The 18,865-nt window shown below is 39.8% G+C and overlaps 4 protein-coding genes, 1 long non-coding RNA gene and 1 pseudogene across 9 annotated transcripts; 3 read left to right on the forward strand and 3 right to left on the reverse strand.

Annotated features, from left to right (window-relative positions):
- Positions 1-499: 499 nt before the first annotated feature.
- On the forward strand, positions 500-3,625 carry LOC113738395 (pectinesterase 3-like). Its single transcript, XM_027265578.2, has 2 exons — positions 500-1,649; positions 1,747-3,625. Exons 1-2 carry the CDS (start codon positions 590-592, stop codon positions 2,415-2,417), a joined length of 1,731 nt encoding a protein of 576 aa, XP_027121379.1. The 5' UTR covers positions 500-589; the 3' UTR covers positions 2,418-3,625.
- On the reverse strand, positions 2,967-4,232 carry LOC113738396 (uncharacterized). 2 transcript variants are annotated; one of them, XR_011812843.1, is made up of 2 exons: positions 3,710-4,232; positions 2,967-3,550 (listed from the first exon to the last, which is right to left on the reverse strand). It is a non-coding gene; the product is annotated as an uncharacterized lncRNA (long non-coding RNA). The 2 variants fall into 2 exon arrangements; XR_011812844.1 differs by having other exon boundaries at positions 2,967-3,586.
- A 1,383-nt stretch (positions 4,233-5,615) lies between these two features.
- LOC113740042 (alanine aminotransferase 2, mitochondrial-like) lies at positions 5,616-6,478 on the reverse strand. Its single transcript, XM_072045179.1, has 3 exons — positions 6,384-6,478; positions 6,041-6,178; positions 5,616-5,877 (listed from the first exon to the last, which is right to left on the reverse strand). Exons 1-3 carry the CDS (start codon positions 6,441-6,443, stop codon positions 5,839-5,841), a joined length of 237 nt encoding a protein of 78 aa, XP_071901280.1. The 5' UTR covers positions 6,444-6,478; the 3' UTR covers positions 5,616-5,838.
- LOC140004442 (alanine aminotransferase 2, mitochondrial-like) lies at positions 6,401-7,824 on the reverse strand (annotated as a pseudogene).
- A 1,222-nt stretch (positions 7,825-9,046) lies between these two features.
- LOC113739550 (transcription factor TCP19) lies at positions 9,047-11,749 on the forward strand. 2 transcript variants are annotated; one of them, XM_027266789.2, is made up of 3 exons: positions 9,047-9,185; positions 9,754-9,878; positions 10,404-11,749. In XM_027266789.2, exon 3 carries the CDS (start codon positions 10,447-10,449, stop codon positions 11,713-11,715), a length of 1,269 nt encoding a protein of 422 aa, XP_027122590.1. In that variant the 5' UTR covers positions 9,047-9,185; positions 9,754-9,878; positions 10,404-10,446; the 3' UTR covers positions 11,716-11,749. The 2 variants fall into 2 exon arrangements, with proteins under 2 accessions (XP_027122590.1, XP_027122589.1); XM_027266788.2 differs by lacking the exon at positions 9,754-9,878.
- Positions 11,750-12,550: 801 nt separating this feature from the next.
- Positions 12,551-18,619, forward strand: LOC113739549 (alanine aminotransferase 2). Of its 3 annotated transcripts, XM_027266787.2 has the most exons (15): positions 12,551-13,060; positions 13,712-13,762; positions 13,999-14,049; positions 14,333-14,398; positions 14,475-14,536; positions 14,670-14,748; positions 14,830-14,934; positions 15,022-15,132; positions 15,346-15,483; positions 15,647-15,721; positions 15,934-16,054; positions 16,198-16,352; positions 16,834-16,908; positions 17,177-17,380; positions 18,159-18,619. In XM_027266787.2, the coding sequence occupies exons 1-15, from the start codon at positions 12,773-12,775 to the stop codon at positions 18,273-18,275; spliced, it is 1,698 nt and encodes a 565-aa protein (XP_027122588.1). In that variant the 5' UTR covers positions 12,551-12,772; the 3' UTR covers positions 18,276-18,619. The 3 variants fall into 3 exon arrangements, with proteins under 3 accessions (XP_027122588.1, XP_071901277.1, XP_071901278.1); XM_072045176.1 differs by lacking the exon at positions 14,333-14,398 and having other exon boundaries at positions 12,679-13,060; positions 18,159-18,527; XM_072045177.1 differs by lacking the exon at positions 18,159-18,619 and having other exon boundaries at positions 12,680-13,060; positions 17,010-17,220.
- Positions 18,620-18,865: the final 246 nt, after the last annotated feature.

An 18,865-nucleotide genomic window follows, 5' to 3' on the forward strand; every position in this document is an offset into this window, starting at 1 on the left:
GCTCAGACTTAAACTTGTGATCAAACTATTCTTGTTGCAAACAATAATAGTATGTGATCAAACTATTCTTGTTTCAAACATCACATGAACAAAAACCAGATTGCAAAATCCTAAACATTAGTACCCGTTCAAATCGCAAAGCAATTGACATTCAAAACTTCTTTCCTTGCCTAGCTATTACTTGACTGTGTCACAGCGTCCATCAAAGGGAAAACTAACACAGAATCCAGAAACGAAAGAACAAGAACAGATCAAACGACTGATGATCGATCCATCCATATTGATCGATTGAGAGAGAGAATGCCTTAGACAGAGCATCAAATTGGATAATGACAGGTTGAATCCATCATAAGGAGCTTTTTAAGTTTAACCAGCGGCAATAATTTTAAATTATAATGGTTAGACAGCATCTTAGAGCAAGTCCAACAAGCCACTCTCTCCTATAAAAAGATACTTCATTCATCTGCTGAAAGACATCAGATACTTCTCAAACCTCCTTTACAACTTCAGTCGTTTTGTATAATACACAAGTTTCCTCAAGAGAGGAAAAAAGAACATCAACCTCAAGCTCGATTAAATAACACATACAATGACGAAGTCCTTCAAGGCCTATGGGAAAGTGGATTCTCTAGAAAAACAAGCCCTCAAACGAAGAAATCGTAGAAAGATGATCATTTTACTTCTTTCACTGGTTGTTTTGGTAGCTCTCATCATTGGAATCGTGGTGGGGACTCCTAATCACAAGAAGAACAAGAATGGTGATGATGCTCTTTCTTCAACTCCAAACTCAGCTCAATCAATAAAAGCAGTCTGCAGTGTAGCAACTTATCCAAAATCATGTTACAGTAGCCTTTCACCATTCGGGACTTCAAATTCCACAATTGACCCGGAAAAGCTCTTCCATCTTTCTTTGCAAGTCGTCCACGACTCCCTGGAGAAGCTCTCCACTCTGCCTCAGGAATGGATAAACAATACTGATGACCCTGAAGTCAAGAAGGCTTTGGGTGTATGCCAAACGGTATTTGATGAAGCAGTTGATGCCGTCAATGAATCTATCTTATCCTTAAACGTGATCGACAGCAACAAAGTATTCTCCGTGAAGAGAATCCATGATCTCAAGACCTGGCTGAGTACCTCCCTTACCGATCTAGAGACATGCTCGGATGCTCTGGAAGAAGTTAATGCTACAATCTTGGAAGACGTGAGAACATCAATGAAGAACTCAACCGAATTTGCCAGCAACAGTTTGGCAATAGTCTCAAACCTCGTTGAAATTCTCAGCGACATTCAAATCCCAGTTAATAGGAAGTTGCTAGGGGAGACAGGAAGAAGTTCAGGTTTTCCCCATTGGGTTAGAGCAGCTGACAGGAGGCTGCTTCAAACGTCTAAGGATCCACAGTCTAATCTGGTCGTGGCCCAGGACGGCAGTGGAGATTATAGGACAATCAATGAGGCGGTGGCAAGGATTCCGATAAACAGTAAAACAAGATTTGTGATCTATGTTAAGGCTGGTGTTTACAAGGAGAAGGTGATATTGGACAAGCCCTTGTGGAATGTGATGATGTATGGAGATGGCAAGACCGAGACCATTGTTACCTTCGACGATAATTATGTTGATGGAATCCGAACTTTCGACACGCCTACATTCGGTGAGTACTCTTCGTCCATATATAAACCTCTGTTGATTTTGAGTACTTTTTGTCATTTATAATTGTGTAGCCGACGTTGGTTCATGTTTACTATCAGCTGTGACGGGGAAAAATTTCATAGCAAAGAACATGGGATTCAAGAACACAGCTGGACCAGAAAAGGAGCAGGCCGTGGCAGTGCGATCGGGCTCCGACCAATCTGTTTTCTATCAGTGCTCTTTTGATGGCTTCCAAGATACCCTTTATTCACACACCAATCGCCAATTCTACAGCAAATGCGACATCATTGGGACAGTAGACTTCATATTTGGTAATGCTGCGGTTGTTTTTCAGGACTGCAACATTATGCCCAGACAGCCACTTCCGGATCAATTTGTAACCATAACGGCTCAAGGAAAGAAGGATCCCAATCAGAACACAGGCATTAGTATTCAAAGCTGTGTCGTGACTCGGCTGGACAACGTCACAGTTCCAGTCTTCCTCGGCAGGCCCTGGAAGAATTACTCCACCACTATAATCATGCAAACTAAAATTGGTGGCTTGTTGAGTCCCCGGGGTTGGATGGAGTGGTTCCGAAATGTGGAGCCACCCAGCACCATTTTCTACGCCGAGTACCAAAACACAGGTGCAGGAGCAAGCGTCGCCAACAGGGTCAAATGGGCAGGCTACAGGCCCACTCTCACACCCAAACAAGCTTCTAAGTTCGCTATAGGACCATTTCTAGATGGCCAAGATTGGATACCGGCATCACAGGTGACCTTTACGTAGATGACAAAAGTAAATCTCCATAGATTGCAGATTGGAACGTCATCATTCAGTAAAATCAGCAGCGCAAGGAAGAGACGGCAGTGGTCATCATATAGGAGGAGGGCATACCATCATTCCAGCTTTGCTTCTTGTATTCTTTTTTTTGTTTCCTACTTTTGATTTTTTATTTATGAAAATGTTTTGCTTCTCGTGTAAATTAATTCTTTAGGAGGAGTGTTTTATGTCTGTCTTGCCCGTTGGACCAATTTGTGAGAAAATGCATCGAGCCTTTTGTCTGGAAAGTAAGCTGGAGGGGTCTGTTGTTCCATTGCTGGGCCTAATCTGAAACAAGAAGTCTCCACTCCCAGAATATCAGAATTAGAATAGGAAAGCATCGATTCTCATAGAAGTCTCCACTCCCAGATGTGATTGTCAAATTATTTCCAACTTCCAAATGGCCCTTCACATAGTCCGTTGCAAATACTACTAGTAGTACTAAAATTTGAAAGCATCAAGTTAATCAGATTATGTCAACGCTGGGTGGGCAGACGGATAAATAAAAGTCTCAAGAAGATAAACGGAGGGGATTATGCATTATAGTTCTAGGCTTCTGCAGTATCAAAAAAAAAAAAAAAAATTTTTTTTTGGGTGAAAATCAGACCAGTACTAGAGTAGTAGATGATTGATTACTAGTAGGAATAACTGTCCGTCAAATTACAATCTTTGATGCAGGTGATTTACCACTTGCGCCGTCGGCATCAGCAGCGGGGAGGGCTGGGCTGGTTACTTCGCCGTAGATAGCCTTAAGCTTGGAAAGAGGAACTAAGGGCCCCCCTGCTGCTCTAGAAGAATTCTTGGACCCCGCGGCAGCAGCCTCCTCAGCCTCGGCAAAGAGTTGCTTCTTCCAGTCCCAAATAGTAGCCTTGATGGCTTTATTGGATTTGACCAAAGACTCCTTCTCTGCCTCCAATGCCTCAATATCCCTCTGCTGCCTCATCGACCGAACTCCCAGCGCCCCAAAGCACCCAATTAGTAACACATTCATCAATCCATTGCTGTTTGCTGCTCTGTTCAGTGCCTCCGCTGCTCTCTCCATTTCCACAACTCACTAAATTCGACCGCCCACCCTTTTCTTTCTTCTGTTTTTTTTCTTGCTGTTTTTACCTCGACGGCCGGCAGATTTAAACTTTCTTTTAATATATATAATTAGGAATAAATCAAAAGAGCAACCTTTCATTCAATACCATTCTTTCTTTTCTTTGTCAAGAATTTAATTTCGATATGGAAGAAAAAAAGGGAATAAGGATACATACGATGATAGAGGCTTTCAATCCTGTGATTCTTCTGCTCTAGATTGAAGAAGCCCCAGATCCGAAGAAAGCCAGGAACTCAGAAGGAAAACGGAATTGGGGAAGGAGGCGAAAAGGGACACTGTAGACGGAGCTGCGAAGAGACGGGTTTTGGCTCTGGGTTTTTTGTGCGCTGGCCGTGGGTTAATTAGCATCAGGAGAATTTTTTTCCCTACTTACGAAAATGATACTACTACTAATAGGTAACTGCCAAAAGCGCAAAAACAAAAAAAAAGGGTCAATTTAATTTTTCATAATAATTGATCCCATGCTCTTTTAAGTTTTAGTACTACGTTGCTTTCTCTGACGGTTGGCCAAGTAACAAAAACTATGACATTCTTTCATGGTCTTAACAAAAATATGTTTTTCTTAGTTTATGGTATTAACTGCAATTTCAAGCTCGAATAGCTAAAAACACGCTTTGCAAATCACGTAAAGTAAAGACTTGGAAAAATATATCTTACTCTAATTTTGTTTAAGTATACTAAATGTTACCATTTGAGATTCTACGCTCCTTGGAAGCACGTTTGAGTATACTATGATTGTAGATTAGACAACAATCCATTAACAACTGCCGTTTTTTTATCTTTAAGAACAACTTGATGAATTTAACATATCTTTTTAGGAGGCCCTGATAACACTGTAGATCGAACCTATCCAATTTTTTTTACATTACGATGCTTGACTGTTCACAATCTATCCAATTAAGCACTTTTAGCCAAGGAAAATTGCTTCGTTACAGTCCGTAACTCTCCCGCAATTACAGACACATCTAAGCCATCTGTTGCATGTAGAGGGCAACTGGCTACTACTTTATTCAATAAACCGCCATGCCCGCCTAAATAATCTCCACCGACTCTTTCTACGATCTATCCCTACCCTCTGATCTTTCTAGGCTGCCCCTTCTTTCCTCCTCTAGTTCCTTTTCCCACTCGATTCCTTTCTTTTGTCAATTATCCTTTGGTTTTGATGGCAAGGGAGATATGCTTGGAAAAAGTTTAGAAAACCGATTTGAACGTCTAGATTATTATTTGGTATGAAGTCAGCGAAGATACAAATTCAAAAAAAAAGAAGAAATTCGCCTCTTGATTATTTTAGCCGTGGGGAATACCAGAAAGTTAAAATTTTGAATTATTAACGATTTAAAGGAGGTGACCCGGAAAGGGAAGCAACTTGTTTCTCGATGTTTGCTAGTTGTAACCATGGTTGGCTGGCAGCATAAGTTTTAGTCCTTACCAAAATATGTACAACTCAGTAGAAAATTAATGGTAAAGAGGTTATGATAGTTAAGGCAGAAAAGAGAAGAAAGGCCAACAAGACAGACATCAGAGGAAAACAGGAGAGCGGGAGAAGAAAGGAATTCACAAGATGAAGCAACATTGGGGTTATGAATAAATTAGCATTTTTAAGGGAGCTCATTGTAATATTGCAAAAACTTGTTAGGATAAGTGACTCTAAGTTTGTGGATTATAGTGTATGTGATCTTAACATGACTCTTTAGCAAAAGTTCAAATTTGGTACTTGTAGAATATCTTTTGTGATTTAGAAAATAAAATATTAAACTTAATCGTTTTATTCTATATCATGAAAGAGATAAATACACTTAAATATTTTTAAATTATAAATTATCCAATATAATAAGTATTTATTGAATTATGTATCCAAAAAATATACTTAAAAGCACATAATTACTTGACAGTTACTTGTATAAAAAATCCTATTGATGAAATACTTCTCAATGAACTACCGCAACGGCAAATAGGCCTATATTCTGTTAAAAGTTGAATGTTACACTCAAGTCAAATTCTTTTTAAAAGAGTTGTAAATTGCCTTTTGCTTGGTGCTTACAACTGGATATTGAGGCCCAACAAAGCACTACGACAGCTAGTACTGGTATCAATAAGGAATTGGACCTTTCAAAAAATTATGGTCAGAATTTGGAAAAAAAAATAGGGAGAAGGCCCAACAAGACAACCGCTAAACTGCGGGCGCCAACAAATAAAACTCAGATTATTCTCCTTTTGGCACTTTGGGGTAGACTAGTTTAGCATTCTCGTCACCCGATCCGCTGATCCACCAGAAGACCAAGTCCTTCATTCTTGCAGAACTCCACAGTTGTCCTCAGCAAGAACCTTTACACAAAATGCTCAAAATTTGACCAATGAATTCATATCTTAAACCAATTTTTAAGAAACCGAACAAGGAAAGAAAGAAAAACTAAATTCCAATATCCCACAACCAAAATGGAAAACTATTTCTTGGTCCATGAGGTGCAAATATCATGTCAGTGCTCACCTGCCCTGTCGGATTGCCAGGATTTATCACAACCAAAGCCCTAGCGCAAACACCATTAGACTTGGCAGTTTCCAACTGTTTCTTAAGCTCAGAGATTTCCAGTCCCCACCCAGTTGCTTCATCAAGATAATGAGGAACCTGGAATTAATTAAGAATTTTGCATCAGAACCCACGTTGATTGTAATCAACATTTGACTAACAGTTCTTGAATATAGTGTTGAGTAACTGCCCAGTTGCACTCCCAGAAGTGTACTTAATTATATAGCCTGCAACCTCTGAGTAAATACCATTACATCTAACCACAACTTAATTGGATTGAAGAATTTCTTGTAAAGAGTACCACCATGGAGGGCAGTTGAAGCGGAGGATAAAGAACTACTGGGGAATAGGGCACGAATTCCATCCTTCTCTGACCTTTATCAGTAACTGCATCATCATATGAACCTAAAAGAACGGGAGAAGGTAGGGAGTGAGAAAAATTAGAATATGAAATCCCTAGAACATGATGAAGAAAAGTATGTCAGTAGCATGCACCATCAGTCAAAAAGATATCATTTGGGTCAGCAGGAAATCCATCACACTCTTCGATACCAGCAGCACTGGTGTCATGTAACCGTTTAATTCCCTGGTTTAAAGGGGCATACTACATCTGAAATTAGTTACAATACTGGTTCAAATTAAAATAAACTCAAGATGACTGTTTTTACCTGACTATGACTATATGCACCAGTTGCTCTTCCGGGAATTAGATCCAAGATCTCGAAGGCTCACTCTAGAGCATCAGCACTGCAGAAGAGGTGAAAGAGGCAAAGATTAATTATTGCTACAAAAGGAAAAAAAAACCTATTATGTTTGAACTTGTCTGGATGCAAGAATGTTAAACATTCTAATTCGTGTAAAAGCTTAAAATCGTACACCTTTTCCTTACCTGAATAACCCTTTGTCTCACTTCTGTCCAAAATGGCTGGATGGTCACATAAAGCAAGTACCTAATATAGGGAAGATGATCACTACTACAAATGCTGAAAAACAGAAAAAAGTTATCATAGTCAATACAAGAAAGTGATAGGTATACATCACGTACCTCCATGAAAAAAGTGATAGGTTGCTGGCACAAAGATTGAGGATTCCCAATGTTGCAGTAAATTATCTGCCAAATTTTTAATGAACAAGCAATTGTAATTACAAAATTTTATTCTGGTATTAATTAATTATTTATTTTGTTAAGATGCAGACACCACCAGCAAAAAAAAGAACTTCTAGAAAGACTCGCTTATTTGCCATGTCCAAAGAAAATTCAATTTTGAATCTTTAACATAGCAAAGCTTAGCTCTACTTGGTAACGAATCATTACAAAAGGTGGTGAAGATGATCAAAAAGCTTGCCAGTATGCATTCCTAAGTTGGCTTTGAAGAGAGGGAAATTCTGTACCTCATCAAAAAGGATGAGAATCAGGATTCTGCTTTAAATCCTGCTCTAACTTCTGCAAAATTAAGCATTCTGCAAGACCTCCTCAGAAATGACAAATACCTGATTTTGGATTTAATCACATTCAGACATTCACTCAGTCACTGACACTAGAGAAAAAAACATTTTATAACTTCCCATCTCTGTTTTCCTTTAATTATTAATGATATGGACGATTTGCACTTGTGTCCTAAACTAGCATCCGACTCCACAGATGAATAGCCAATGTATCAAGGCAATAAGTAAATTAACTGGGCCAAGGTCACAATCTCTCCACGTACAGCATACTCACATTTCAGACCTGGGAAAAGTAACATTGAAAAGTCTATTTACGAGGTCAGCAAGATGCTTTGAAGGTAATAACAAATACCCTTTTCGTTTTCCTCTCCGAAAAAGATCAATAAACTTGAAAATTCGAGACAAAACCAGATAAGCTACACCCAGGTTGTTCACAAGCTATTGATGACCAAATTGAGTAGGCTTAGCCGTACTCAAGTTACTTACAGGAGATCACATATTGTTCATTCAAATTGAGCATAGATCAAATAACAACATGGAATCAATGTCAGAAGAGATCAAACTACCACTTAATAGTCAACTGTTTCATCTCCATTTTTATACATTCATTCAAATAATGCTTCGTAGAAAAGAAAAAACAATTGCAGGAAAGAGTGATCCAGAATAAAACACACACACCAAAAAAAAAAGATCATTAAGTCGGACCCACAACCAATTTGAAAAGGATACATGATCAAGCATCTCAAATCGAGGCAACAACTACTAGATACCCCAACCAAAAAAAAGAGTCAACCTTTAGTGCATAGTCATGATCACCCCGCTACAATCAATAGTGAAATAGGGCACAAAGTCAAAAGCTTTATGAGTTTTTTTAACCAGAAAATGGGTAAAACCCAGATTCAGAACAAAGAAATAAAAGCTATAAAGTTTGCAGAAGCAATGAAAGAGCGAAGAATAGCAAAAACTAACAAGGCAAATCAGAAAATAAATCCCAAAAAGGGTGAAAGAAGAATACCTTTGGTTTGACGGATTGAAAGAGTAACAGGGGTGGTTGAATCATTGGAAGCCATGGAGTTAGGAGAAGCAGGAAAATAGGAGGATGGAGAGCAGCTGCGGTCAAGAAATGTAGAGGACTAGTAATAGACGATTGATGGGAAGGAGAAGAAGAGGAAAAAGATGATGTTGTAGGATGAGAAAGAAGGGAACAGTGTGACGTCGAGGACGGGACAGGAGGCAAAGTAGGGCGCCATGGAACACAAGTGAAAGCTATCCCTGGCGAGATTTCCGGCTTGGCCGGCCACGAATCTCCGCATTGCCAATGGTAATACCGTAATAGTAAAAGAGAGAGAAACCGGGTTTTCATTTTTGCATTGCCACGAATCTCCGGTCCCTGCTCGGCCTTTGTTCACTTTCAAGTAAAACCGGGTTTTTCATTTTTGCATTTTGCTGACTTTTTATTTGGGACTCTTGACTTTGTCTTAACTTTTGTTTGACCGACCAGCCCTAATTCCTTATTCTTCACCTCATCCCCAGCCGTCACCACCGCAATTCCTACCCCACTTCCCTTCCTCCCCACCTAATTTGCCTCCTCCGCTCATCGGAGACATGACCGTAGCCTTGTCTCCCTCAATACCGACGCCGGCGACTTCATGTTGCTAAGGTGGGTTTCTTTCTCTTCATTTGTCCTTTTTTTTTTCGTTTTTATTCCTTTGTTGCAAGTATAAAATTGTAATTGGCATCTGCTTTGCTCTTGGGGGATTGACTCTGAAAGGGACGACAAATTGATGCTTATTGTGCGTTCTTTAAAGCTTTTTCGTTTGATAAAAAACTTTGATGTGTGGACTGATCCCACTGTAACATAGGCCTAGTGTTTGAAGGATGGTACCAGTGGTAGTTTAAAAAGTGCATTAATATGAGAACCAGGATAGTAAGAATTGATTCTACTATTTGGGAATCAAGTTTTGTATCAGTGTTTTTTTTCATTTTTGGCACTTGCATTTTAGATTAAGCTTCGCACGTAAGAACTGGCCAGAGATCATATTCTGCAATAATTTGTTAGATATGGATTCTAAGAAAAAGAACTAAGATGTATATATTGGGCCTAGAAAATTTTTTAATAACTCGACATATAGAAACCTAATATGTCAATACCTGAATAAATACTATGACATGTTTTCAACTAAACAAAACTTATTATACTTCAACTTGTTCTTTTTTGGTTCTTTCAGATGATGTTGCTCGGTCAAAGTTTTAGATTGAAACAAGTTATTACAGTATTTCAACTTGAGGGAGTTGATGAATATACATAATGGCAGTGGTATTGCCTGTGGAACATTGGAACTGAATTAAAGAGGTAATTTTCAATTTTTTTTTCATTGTCTTAAGATTTTAAGATGTAATATTAGATTTGTATTTAGTTTGGATGGATTTGGAAGTTGTTCTTCTTCATTTGTGAAGTTAGTGGTTTGATTGTATGTGTTTGAGTTTTCAAAGTTGGTATTACTTTGTGGGTATGATACGTAGGAAATGGGTAGGAAAAAGGAAGCCACCAAAGTGTATGTACTTTTTGTGGTGTTCAAGGTTATATATATTTATGACATCATGATGACAATACATAGTTCTTAGACCTGTCCAACCCCGATCGAACTCTTTGACTCCTGACCTCTTGAGTTCGGCCGAGTCATTACTTGGTCTGAGTTTCAAAACATAGCTTTTCAGAGTACAATTGAAACCCCAATCAGCGAATACAATCCCAGTCCTGATGCCAAAGTCCAAACCCTTTCCTTTGAATTTCCGTTGCTCCAAATGACTTCGTCTGTCCACACCTACTGCTGTTTTGATTACTGATTGCTCTCTCCATTCTTCATTTCTTTTGCAGATTTTTAGGTGATTTCTTTTATATTAAGGTTTTTGCTTTTAGCATGGCCTCTGTTGAGAACAGCCAGAACCTTGAACCTGACGATGACGAGGTTAACAATGATGCACACGATCTATTGCTCGGTGACCCACACCATTATACTATCACAGCCGTTGGGCCTGCTTTCGAACAGTCTCCTAGGGTGGCGGCGGCAGTGGACCCAACCCCATCTCCACCTCCACCACCGCCTCCTTTTCTGCAGTCCTCTGATATCGTTCCAATGCTCAAGGAAGAGCCTGCAGATAACGACGTTGAGGGCTCAATCCCAGTCGGCCTCACCCCCATTCATCACCTTGATAAGCCCATGCTGCTGGCGCCTCCCAAGAGGTCCTCCAAGGACCGACACACCAAGGTGGAGGGGCGCGGCAGGAGAATCCGCATGCCTGCCACTTGTGCTGCCAGAATCTTCCAATTGACACGGGAGCTGGGCCACAAGTCCGACGGTGAGACTATCCGGTGGCTACTGGAGCGAGCGGAGCCAGCAATCATTGAAGCCACCGGTACCGGCACTGTTCCGGCCATTGCCGTCTCAGTTAACGGGGCATTGAAAATTCCGACCACATCGAGCACCAGTATGACGGCCGCTGAGGGTGACGGGGCTAGGAAACGAAGAAAGAGAGCCTCCACGAGCGAGTTTTATGAGGTGAACGATAATTCCAGTTTTGCACCTGTCGCACCCATTACCCCACAAGGCCTGGTGCCGGTTTGGACGGTGGGAGCACACGGGGCCCCTGGGATGGTTCCCACAAGTGTGGTTCCAAGCGGTGCGTTTTTTATGATCCCTCCTACTGGCGCCACCATTGCTGCTGCTGCTGCAGCTGCAGGTGCTGTTCCTCCCAGGCCTTCTAATCAGCCTCAGTTGTGGGCCATACCTGCGGCAGCAGCTACGCCGGTTTTTGGCGTTTCAGGCAGGCCCATTTCTAATTTTGTGTCCGCAATGGAGCCTGGGCCTTCGGTTAATTTTGCTACTGATGGTGGTGGGGGTGATGAGGGTGAGGGTCGTATGGGGTCTGCATTGCCCAATATTGTTGGGAGCGGAGACAAGAATTTTTCAGGGAAGATTTCCGCAATGGCTCCATTTGCCAGTAGTACTAGTAGTAGGGATGGTGCAGCAACTGTTGGAACAAGGGCGACTGGGAGTCCTACTGGTGCTACTTCAGCTCAAGTGTTGAGGGACTTTTCACTGGAGGTTTACGATAAGAGGGAACTTCAGTTTATGGTTGGTGCTGCTGCTGGGGCGGGGAATGACCAAACTCCATCTTCGAAATCCTGATAGAAGATAAAAATAGATGGGTGGACTGACAAAATGGTTAGGGCTTTAGGAGGTTAGCATTTTTTTTTTCTAATAGTCCTAGAGCAGACAACACAATCCTTCGTTTTTAGATTCTGCTAGTTTTTTTTTTTTTTTTTTTTGGGTTCTTTTTTTCCCCTTTTTATCTAGTAGTGAGTATTCTTTTAGTTTCCCCAGTGGAGGCTGTCTGTTTTGCTAATCTCTTAGCTGGGTAGAAACTTATAGGGATCATTTCTAAGGATGAACTTGTTTTGCTGATCTTATATAGTAGTAACTCCTCTCGTTCTTCCCCCTTCCGTCTGCAGTTTCCGCCTAGCATGAAAATAGAATGGCATGCACAAAAATTGTGGAAAATAAATAGGACTGGAATCAATAAAATACTGGTTCAATGGAAAACTTGCTACTGAGCGTAGTCGGTAAATTGTTGGGGCCGCGGGTCTACAACTCAAAGAAGCATCCCCTCGCAATCATTTGAGTACTGTTAAAGAGTAACAATAATAATAATGTGTCTAAATTGATGAAGGTAATCAATCTCTACTGGCGGCGATGGTATCGCGGTGGTGGTTTCTGCCTTTCTGGTGGAGGATTGTTAGAAAAACTTTCCGGCCTCGCCTCGTGGTGTGGTCAAATTTATTTAATGAAGAGGTGCACGTGAGATTGGGAAGTTGCACGTGCATCGTGGGTCCCCCGTATTATTTTGTTATTTATCGGTCGGCTTAGCTAAGTGATGATGGTATGTTTATCGGACAAATCGGTTTGACAATTCCATTCCATAAAATTTGGTCAGACAAAATTACCAGCAGCAGCCGCACAAGAAAAGGAGCTTTCAATTCCGGGGATTGGGCAACAAGTCAAGAGCGAGGGAGCGAAAGCGAAAGACGTCATCTCTCTCTCTCTCACACAAAAACACACAACAGTCATAAGCTTCAAATTCCATAAATTTGGTCAGAGACAAAACCAAATTTACCAGCAGTTCAGCTCAGCGGCACATTGCTTCTTTTTTTTTTTTAATTTTTTTTCTCTTTTATTTTCTTTGGCAATGCGGAGATTCGTAGCCGACAAAACCAGAAATCTCATCAGGAGAGCTTCCACTTGGTCCCCTACTTGCCCCGTATCCCCCCGTCCTCATCACCCTCCTTCCCTTCTTTCTCAACCTACATCACCACCTTTTTCCTCCTCTTCTCCTTCCCATCCATCGTCTATTACTAGTCCCCTGCGTTTCTTGACCGCCGCTGCTCTCCATCCCCTCTCTTTCCCTGCTTCTCCTAACTCCATGGCTTCCAATTATTCAACCACCCCTGTTACTCTTCAATCCGTCAATCCAAAGGTATCCTTCTTTCACCTCCACCCCCCCTCCCTTTTTTGGCATTTATTTTCTGATTTCCCTTGTTACTTTTTTGCTATTCTTCGCTATTTCATTGCTTCTGCAAACTGTATAGTACTACCTTTTATTTCTGTGTTCTGAATCTGTTTTACCCATTTCTCGTTTAAAATAACTCGTCACACTTTTGGCTTTCGACTTTCGTTGGAATTTGTATTTCGGGCCTCGTTTTGAGATGCTTGATCATGTATCCTTTTCAAATTGGCTGTGGGCCCGACTTAATGCTTTTTGTGTGTTTTATTCTGGATCACTTTTTCCGGCAATTGTACTTTGAATGAATGTATAAAAACGGAGATGAAATAGTGGACTATTAAGTGGTAGTTTGATCTCTCCTGACTCTCAATCCATGTGCTTATTTGATCTGTGCTCACTTTGTATTAACAATACGTTATCTCCTGTAAGTGACTTGGGTACGGCTAAGCCCACTCCATTTGGTCATCAATAGCTTGTGAGCAACCTGGGTTTAGCTTATCTGGTTTTGTCTTGGATTTACAAGTTTATTGATCTTTTGGAGAGGAAGACGAAAAGGTTATTTGTTATTACCTTTAGAGCATCTTGCTGATCTCGTAACTAGACTTTCAATGTTAATTTTCCCAGGTCTTGAAATGCGAGTATGCTGTACGTGGAGAGATTGTGACCTTGGCCCAGGTAATTTACTTAATGCCTTAATACGTTGGCTATTCATCTGTGGAGTCGGATCCTAGTTTAGGATACAAGTGAAAACCGTCCATATCATTACCAATCGAAGGAAAACAGAGATGGGAAGTTATAAAATGTTGTTTCCTCCAGTGTCAATGACTGAATGAATGCTCTGAATTTGATTAACTCCCAAATCTGATACTTGTCATTTCTGAGGAGGCCTTACAGAATGCTTAATTTTGCAGAAGTTGGAGCAGGATTTAAAGCAGAATCCTGATTCTCATCCTTTTGATGAGGTACAGAATTTTCCTCTCTTCAAAGCCAACTTAGGAATGTGTGCTGGCAAGCCTTTTGATCATCTACACCACCTTTTATAATGATTCATTACCAAATAGAGATAAGCTTTACCATGTTAAAGATTCAAAATTGCATTTTCTTTGCACATGGCTAATAAGCGAGTCTTTCTTGAAGTTCTTTTGGTTTTTGCTGGTGGTGTCTGCATCTTAACAAGAAAATGATTAATTAATACCAGAATAAATTTTTGTAATTATGATTGCTTGTCCATTAAAAATTTGGCAGATAATTTACTGCAACATCGGGAATCCTCAATCTTTGGGCCAGCAACCTATCACTTTTTTCAGGGAGGTATGATGTATCTTCTTGTACAGATCATGGTAACATTTTTTTTCAGCATTTGTAGTGATCATCATCTCTATATTAGGTACTTGCTTTATGTGACCATCCAGCCATTTTGGACAGAAGTGAGACACAAGGTTTATTCAGGTAAGGAAAGGGTGTACGATCTTAAGCTTTTATGAGAATTGGAATGTTTAGCTTTCTTGTATCCAGACAAGCTCAAACATAATAATTTTTTTTTAGCAATAATTCATATTTGCCTCTTTCATTGCTTCTGCAGTGCTGATGCTATAGAGCGAGCCTTCCAGATCTTGGATCAAATTCCTGGAAGAGCAACCGGTGCATATAGTCATAGTCAGGTAAAAACATTCATCTTGAGTTTACATTAAGTTGAACCTGTATTGTAACTAATTTCAGATGTAGCATTCCCCTTAAACCAGGGCATTAAAGGGTTACGTGAGACCATTGCTGCTGGGATTGCAGAGCGTGATGGATTTCCTGCTGACCCAAATGATATCTTTCTGACAGATGGTGCGAGCCCTGCTGTGAGTACTGACATACTTTTCTTCATCATTTTCTGGATATTTCATATTCTAGTTTTTCTCACTCCCTACCTTCTCCTATTCTTTTAGGTTCATATGATGATGCAGTTACTGATAAGGTCGGAGAAGGATGGAATTCTTTGTCCTATTCCCCAGTACCCTCTTTATTCTGCTTCAATTGCCCTCCATGGTGGTACTCTTGTATGTTCTATTTCCATATTACAAGAAATTCTTCAATCCAATTAAGTTGTGATTAGATGTAATGGTATTTACTGAGAGGTTGCAGGCTTTATAAATAAGTACACTTCTGGGAGTGCAACTGGGCAGTTCCTCAACACTATATTCAAGAACCGTTAGTCGAATGTTGATTACCATCAACATGGGTTCTGATGCAAAATTCTTAATTAATTCCAGGTTCCTTATTATCTTGATGAAGCAACTGGATGGGGACTGGAAATCTCTGAGCTTAAGAAACAGTTGGAAACTGCCAAGTCCAACGGTGTTTGCGTTAGGGCTTTAGTTGTGATAAATCCTGGCAATCCAACAGGGCAGGTGAGCACTGACATGATATTTGCACCTCATGGTGCAAGAAATAGTTTTCCATTTTTGTTATTGGATATTGGAATTTAGTTTTTCTGTTTTTCCTTGTTCAGTTGCTTAAAAATTGGTTTAAGATATGAATTCATTGGTCCAATTTTGTGCATTTTGTGTAAAGGTTCTTGCTGAGGACAACCAGCGTGAAATTGTGGAGTTCTGCAAGAATGAAGGACTTGTTCTTCTGGCGGATGAGGTGACTAGAATGCTAAACTTGTCTACTATTAGATTTGTTGGGTGCTCAAGTTTCTGTGTAGGATATGATAAATTTTCTGGAGCTCTGTTGAAGTATGGTTCTTTGAATATTATCTTAACAGAATATAGAATGCTGGACCTTTGTGCTGTTGAATCTCTCACTCTATCAAGCTTATTACCACAGTTCCTCATTAACGTATCCAAAATCTACAGGTATACCAGGAAAACATTTACGTTCCTGACAAGCAGTTTCACTCATTTAAGAAAGTTTGCCGGTCTATGGGGTATGGTGAGAAAAATATCTCCTTGGTATCTTTTCAGTCTGTTTCTAAAGGTAAACTTTCCTATCTACCACTTAATTATGTGCTCTATGCCTTTATAATGGTTTCAAATGGTTTTTTGGCAATATTTATTGTTTGACAGCTTTTCTTTTTTCTCCTTCCCTGTCTCTCTCTCTTTAATGTGCAATACATTCAGGGTACTATGGAGAGTGCGGAAAGAGAGGAGGTTACATGGAAGTCACTGGTTTTAGTCCTGAGATAAGGGAACAGATATACAAAGTGGCTTCTGTGAATCTTTGTTCTAACATCTCTGGGCAGATTCTAGCCAGCCTTGTGATGAACCCTCCAAAGGTCAATAGCATTCTTTTAGTTGTGTTACTTTTCTTTTTCTTGACCTTAAATTCAGTGTAATACTGTAAGCTTTAATGCTAGGACTTGGATGAATTTAACTGAATATCAGATTCTCTGGACAGAACAATCACAACTGAGATAGAGCACTTTAATTAAACAATATAGATCCCCTAGATAGATGAGACTTCGATAGAGTAACACTATAAGTTTCTCCTCTAATTCAAGTTTCATAAGCCTGAACTGGCATGTTACAAATTAATCAAAATTTCATTTCTTCTGTTAATAGCTTTAAACGTAATCCTTCAGCAATTTTTATCGCACACTAGAGACTGTTATACTGCTCTGTATCTGTAGTGATGTGATGTCATTGGACATAAATAGCATGGGAGAATTGAATTCCTATTTAATAGAATTGATTGTGTTTTCTGTAATCATGCTCCATTTGGCAAAAGCTGTGAAGGAAATTTTGTTGATATTGCAGGTGGGAGATGAATCATACGAGTCCTATACAGGAGAGAAGGATGGAATACTCTCATCCTTAGCAAAGCGTGCAAAGGTTAGTTGGAATCAACAAGTTCTCATCCAATGATTTGAAGGACATAAAGATGGAAGGCATCACATAGATAACTTTAGATGATGTTGTGTTGTCAATTCCAGAAAGGGATAGGGATGGAGCTTCCTCAAATGTTTCCCGTAGTGATGCAAAATGGCATAACTCAATGAGTTTTTTCTTCAGTTTTGTTAGAAGAAATATTATCAAATCATTAATTATCTTGATTCATACCATATTATTGAGCTTCTTTCTTCTTTTTATCCAACATCAGACTCTTGAAGATGCATTGAACAGTTTAGAAGGCGTCACATGCAACAGAGCTGAAGGAGCAATGTATCTTTTCCCCTGTATAGACCTGCCACATAAAGCAATAAAAGCAGCAGAAGCAGCAAAAAGAGCCCCGGATGCTTTTTATGCTCATCGCCTCCTTGATGCAACAGGAGTTGTCGTCGTTCCTGGGTCTGGTTTTGGTCAGGTAAGCTGTTGATGAGATGAATTAAGTAGCTGCACTTTGTGGGTTGCATATGAATGTTTTGGGGTTCATTCTCAACTTTTGAGCTGCAATTTTCACATGGCCTGGGTATTTAAAAATTTTAAGCATTTGCTGTCAAGCTCTGCTAGGATGAAAGTCAAGTTAATGTAGTAAAATAATATGGTGCTCCTTGACACTCGACTAGCTCGAGTTTCATGGATGCGTTGGCTTTAGCTCACAATGCGTACCTGAGTTGCTCAAACTTTAGCTGCTAAGCACCATGCTTGTGAGAACATATGCACATGCAGACACTTGAATTGAAAAACGGATGACGGAAATTGCATTTTAATGCTTATGTAGTTAATTCCTTGATAGGTTAAAGGCCAATGTAGTTTCTTAAAACTGTACCACGAGGTACCTGTTTGGTAGTAATTGACTTTGTTGTATTAATGACTGATTTTGATTTACTAAATATGACTGATTTTTGGGAAATTTGGATTACCTATAGTCCATTTGATTCCTTAGCAATGAGTTGCCGCAGCAAAACTACGGAGATTTCTTAATTAATCTTTTGTGTGCGGATACTACTGTATTCTGAGTCTCTTGAAGTCCTTTGAACGCGTGATCAAGAAAAGCTTTGTTACCATTTGATTTATGTTCATGATGCATTTATCGTGGAAACTACTTCCCATTTCTACTTGCTTATTACTATTTCTTTTTCTTTACTATTTTGAGTTGCTTGTCCTTGTATGGTTCTAATTTCTGTATTGTTGTTTCAAAGGTACCTGGGACTTGGCATTTTAGGTGTACCATATTACCTCAAGAAGATAGGATACCAGCTATAGTCTCTCGTCTCACAGAATTCCATAAAAAATTCATGGATGAATTTCGTGATTGAGGAACCATTCAGCGCATTTCATCTCATCTCTGCAAGCAAATCTCAAATGAGGTGAAGCTTGTAAAGTCATCATTGTGAATGTTACAATCGCTCTCCTCAATCTTTTTCAAGGGGATATTGTACGTTTCCCAAACTATAGAGGGCATTTTTGCCAGGCGGTGTTTTTCTTTCTCTGAACAATTTATTCAGTGTCGAATGTTTCGTTTACGTACAAGAGGTTTTTCATAAACTGTTACTGCTTTGCTTTGGAAACTCGTGAAGCTCAACGTTGTAATTTCAGGTTCAGAAGATGTAATGTCTAATAGAACCGTATCAAGTGATATTCTAATCGAACTCTTTGATCATGCTGGTTTTCTTTATCCACACAATTTAACAGCTTTAGATGTGGCAGGAAGCTTGAACGGCCCACCGGTTCCGACTCGCGATAACAGAAGCGAAGGTCGTGCCATCCATCTTGTATCTTGGCTGATTTGATTCAACATTGTACTAGCAGATGACTGATATAAGAGTCCAGATCAAGGCTACTTTGTTAGTTCAAGAAGAAAAGAAGAAACTTTAACGAAAGGTTGTCACGTTTCAAAAAACAAAAG

This window comes from Coffea arabica, chromosome 4c (assembly GCF_036785885.1).
Source record: "Coffea arabica cultivar ET-39 chromosome 4c, Coffea Arabica ET-39 HiFi, whole genome shotgun sequence".
Lineage (NCBI taxonomy): Eukaryota > Viridiplantae > Streptophyta > Magnoliopsida > Gentianales > Rubiaceae > Coffea > Coffea arabica.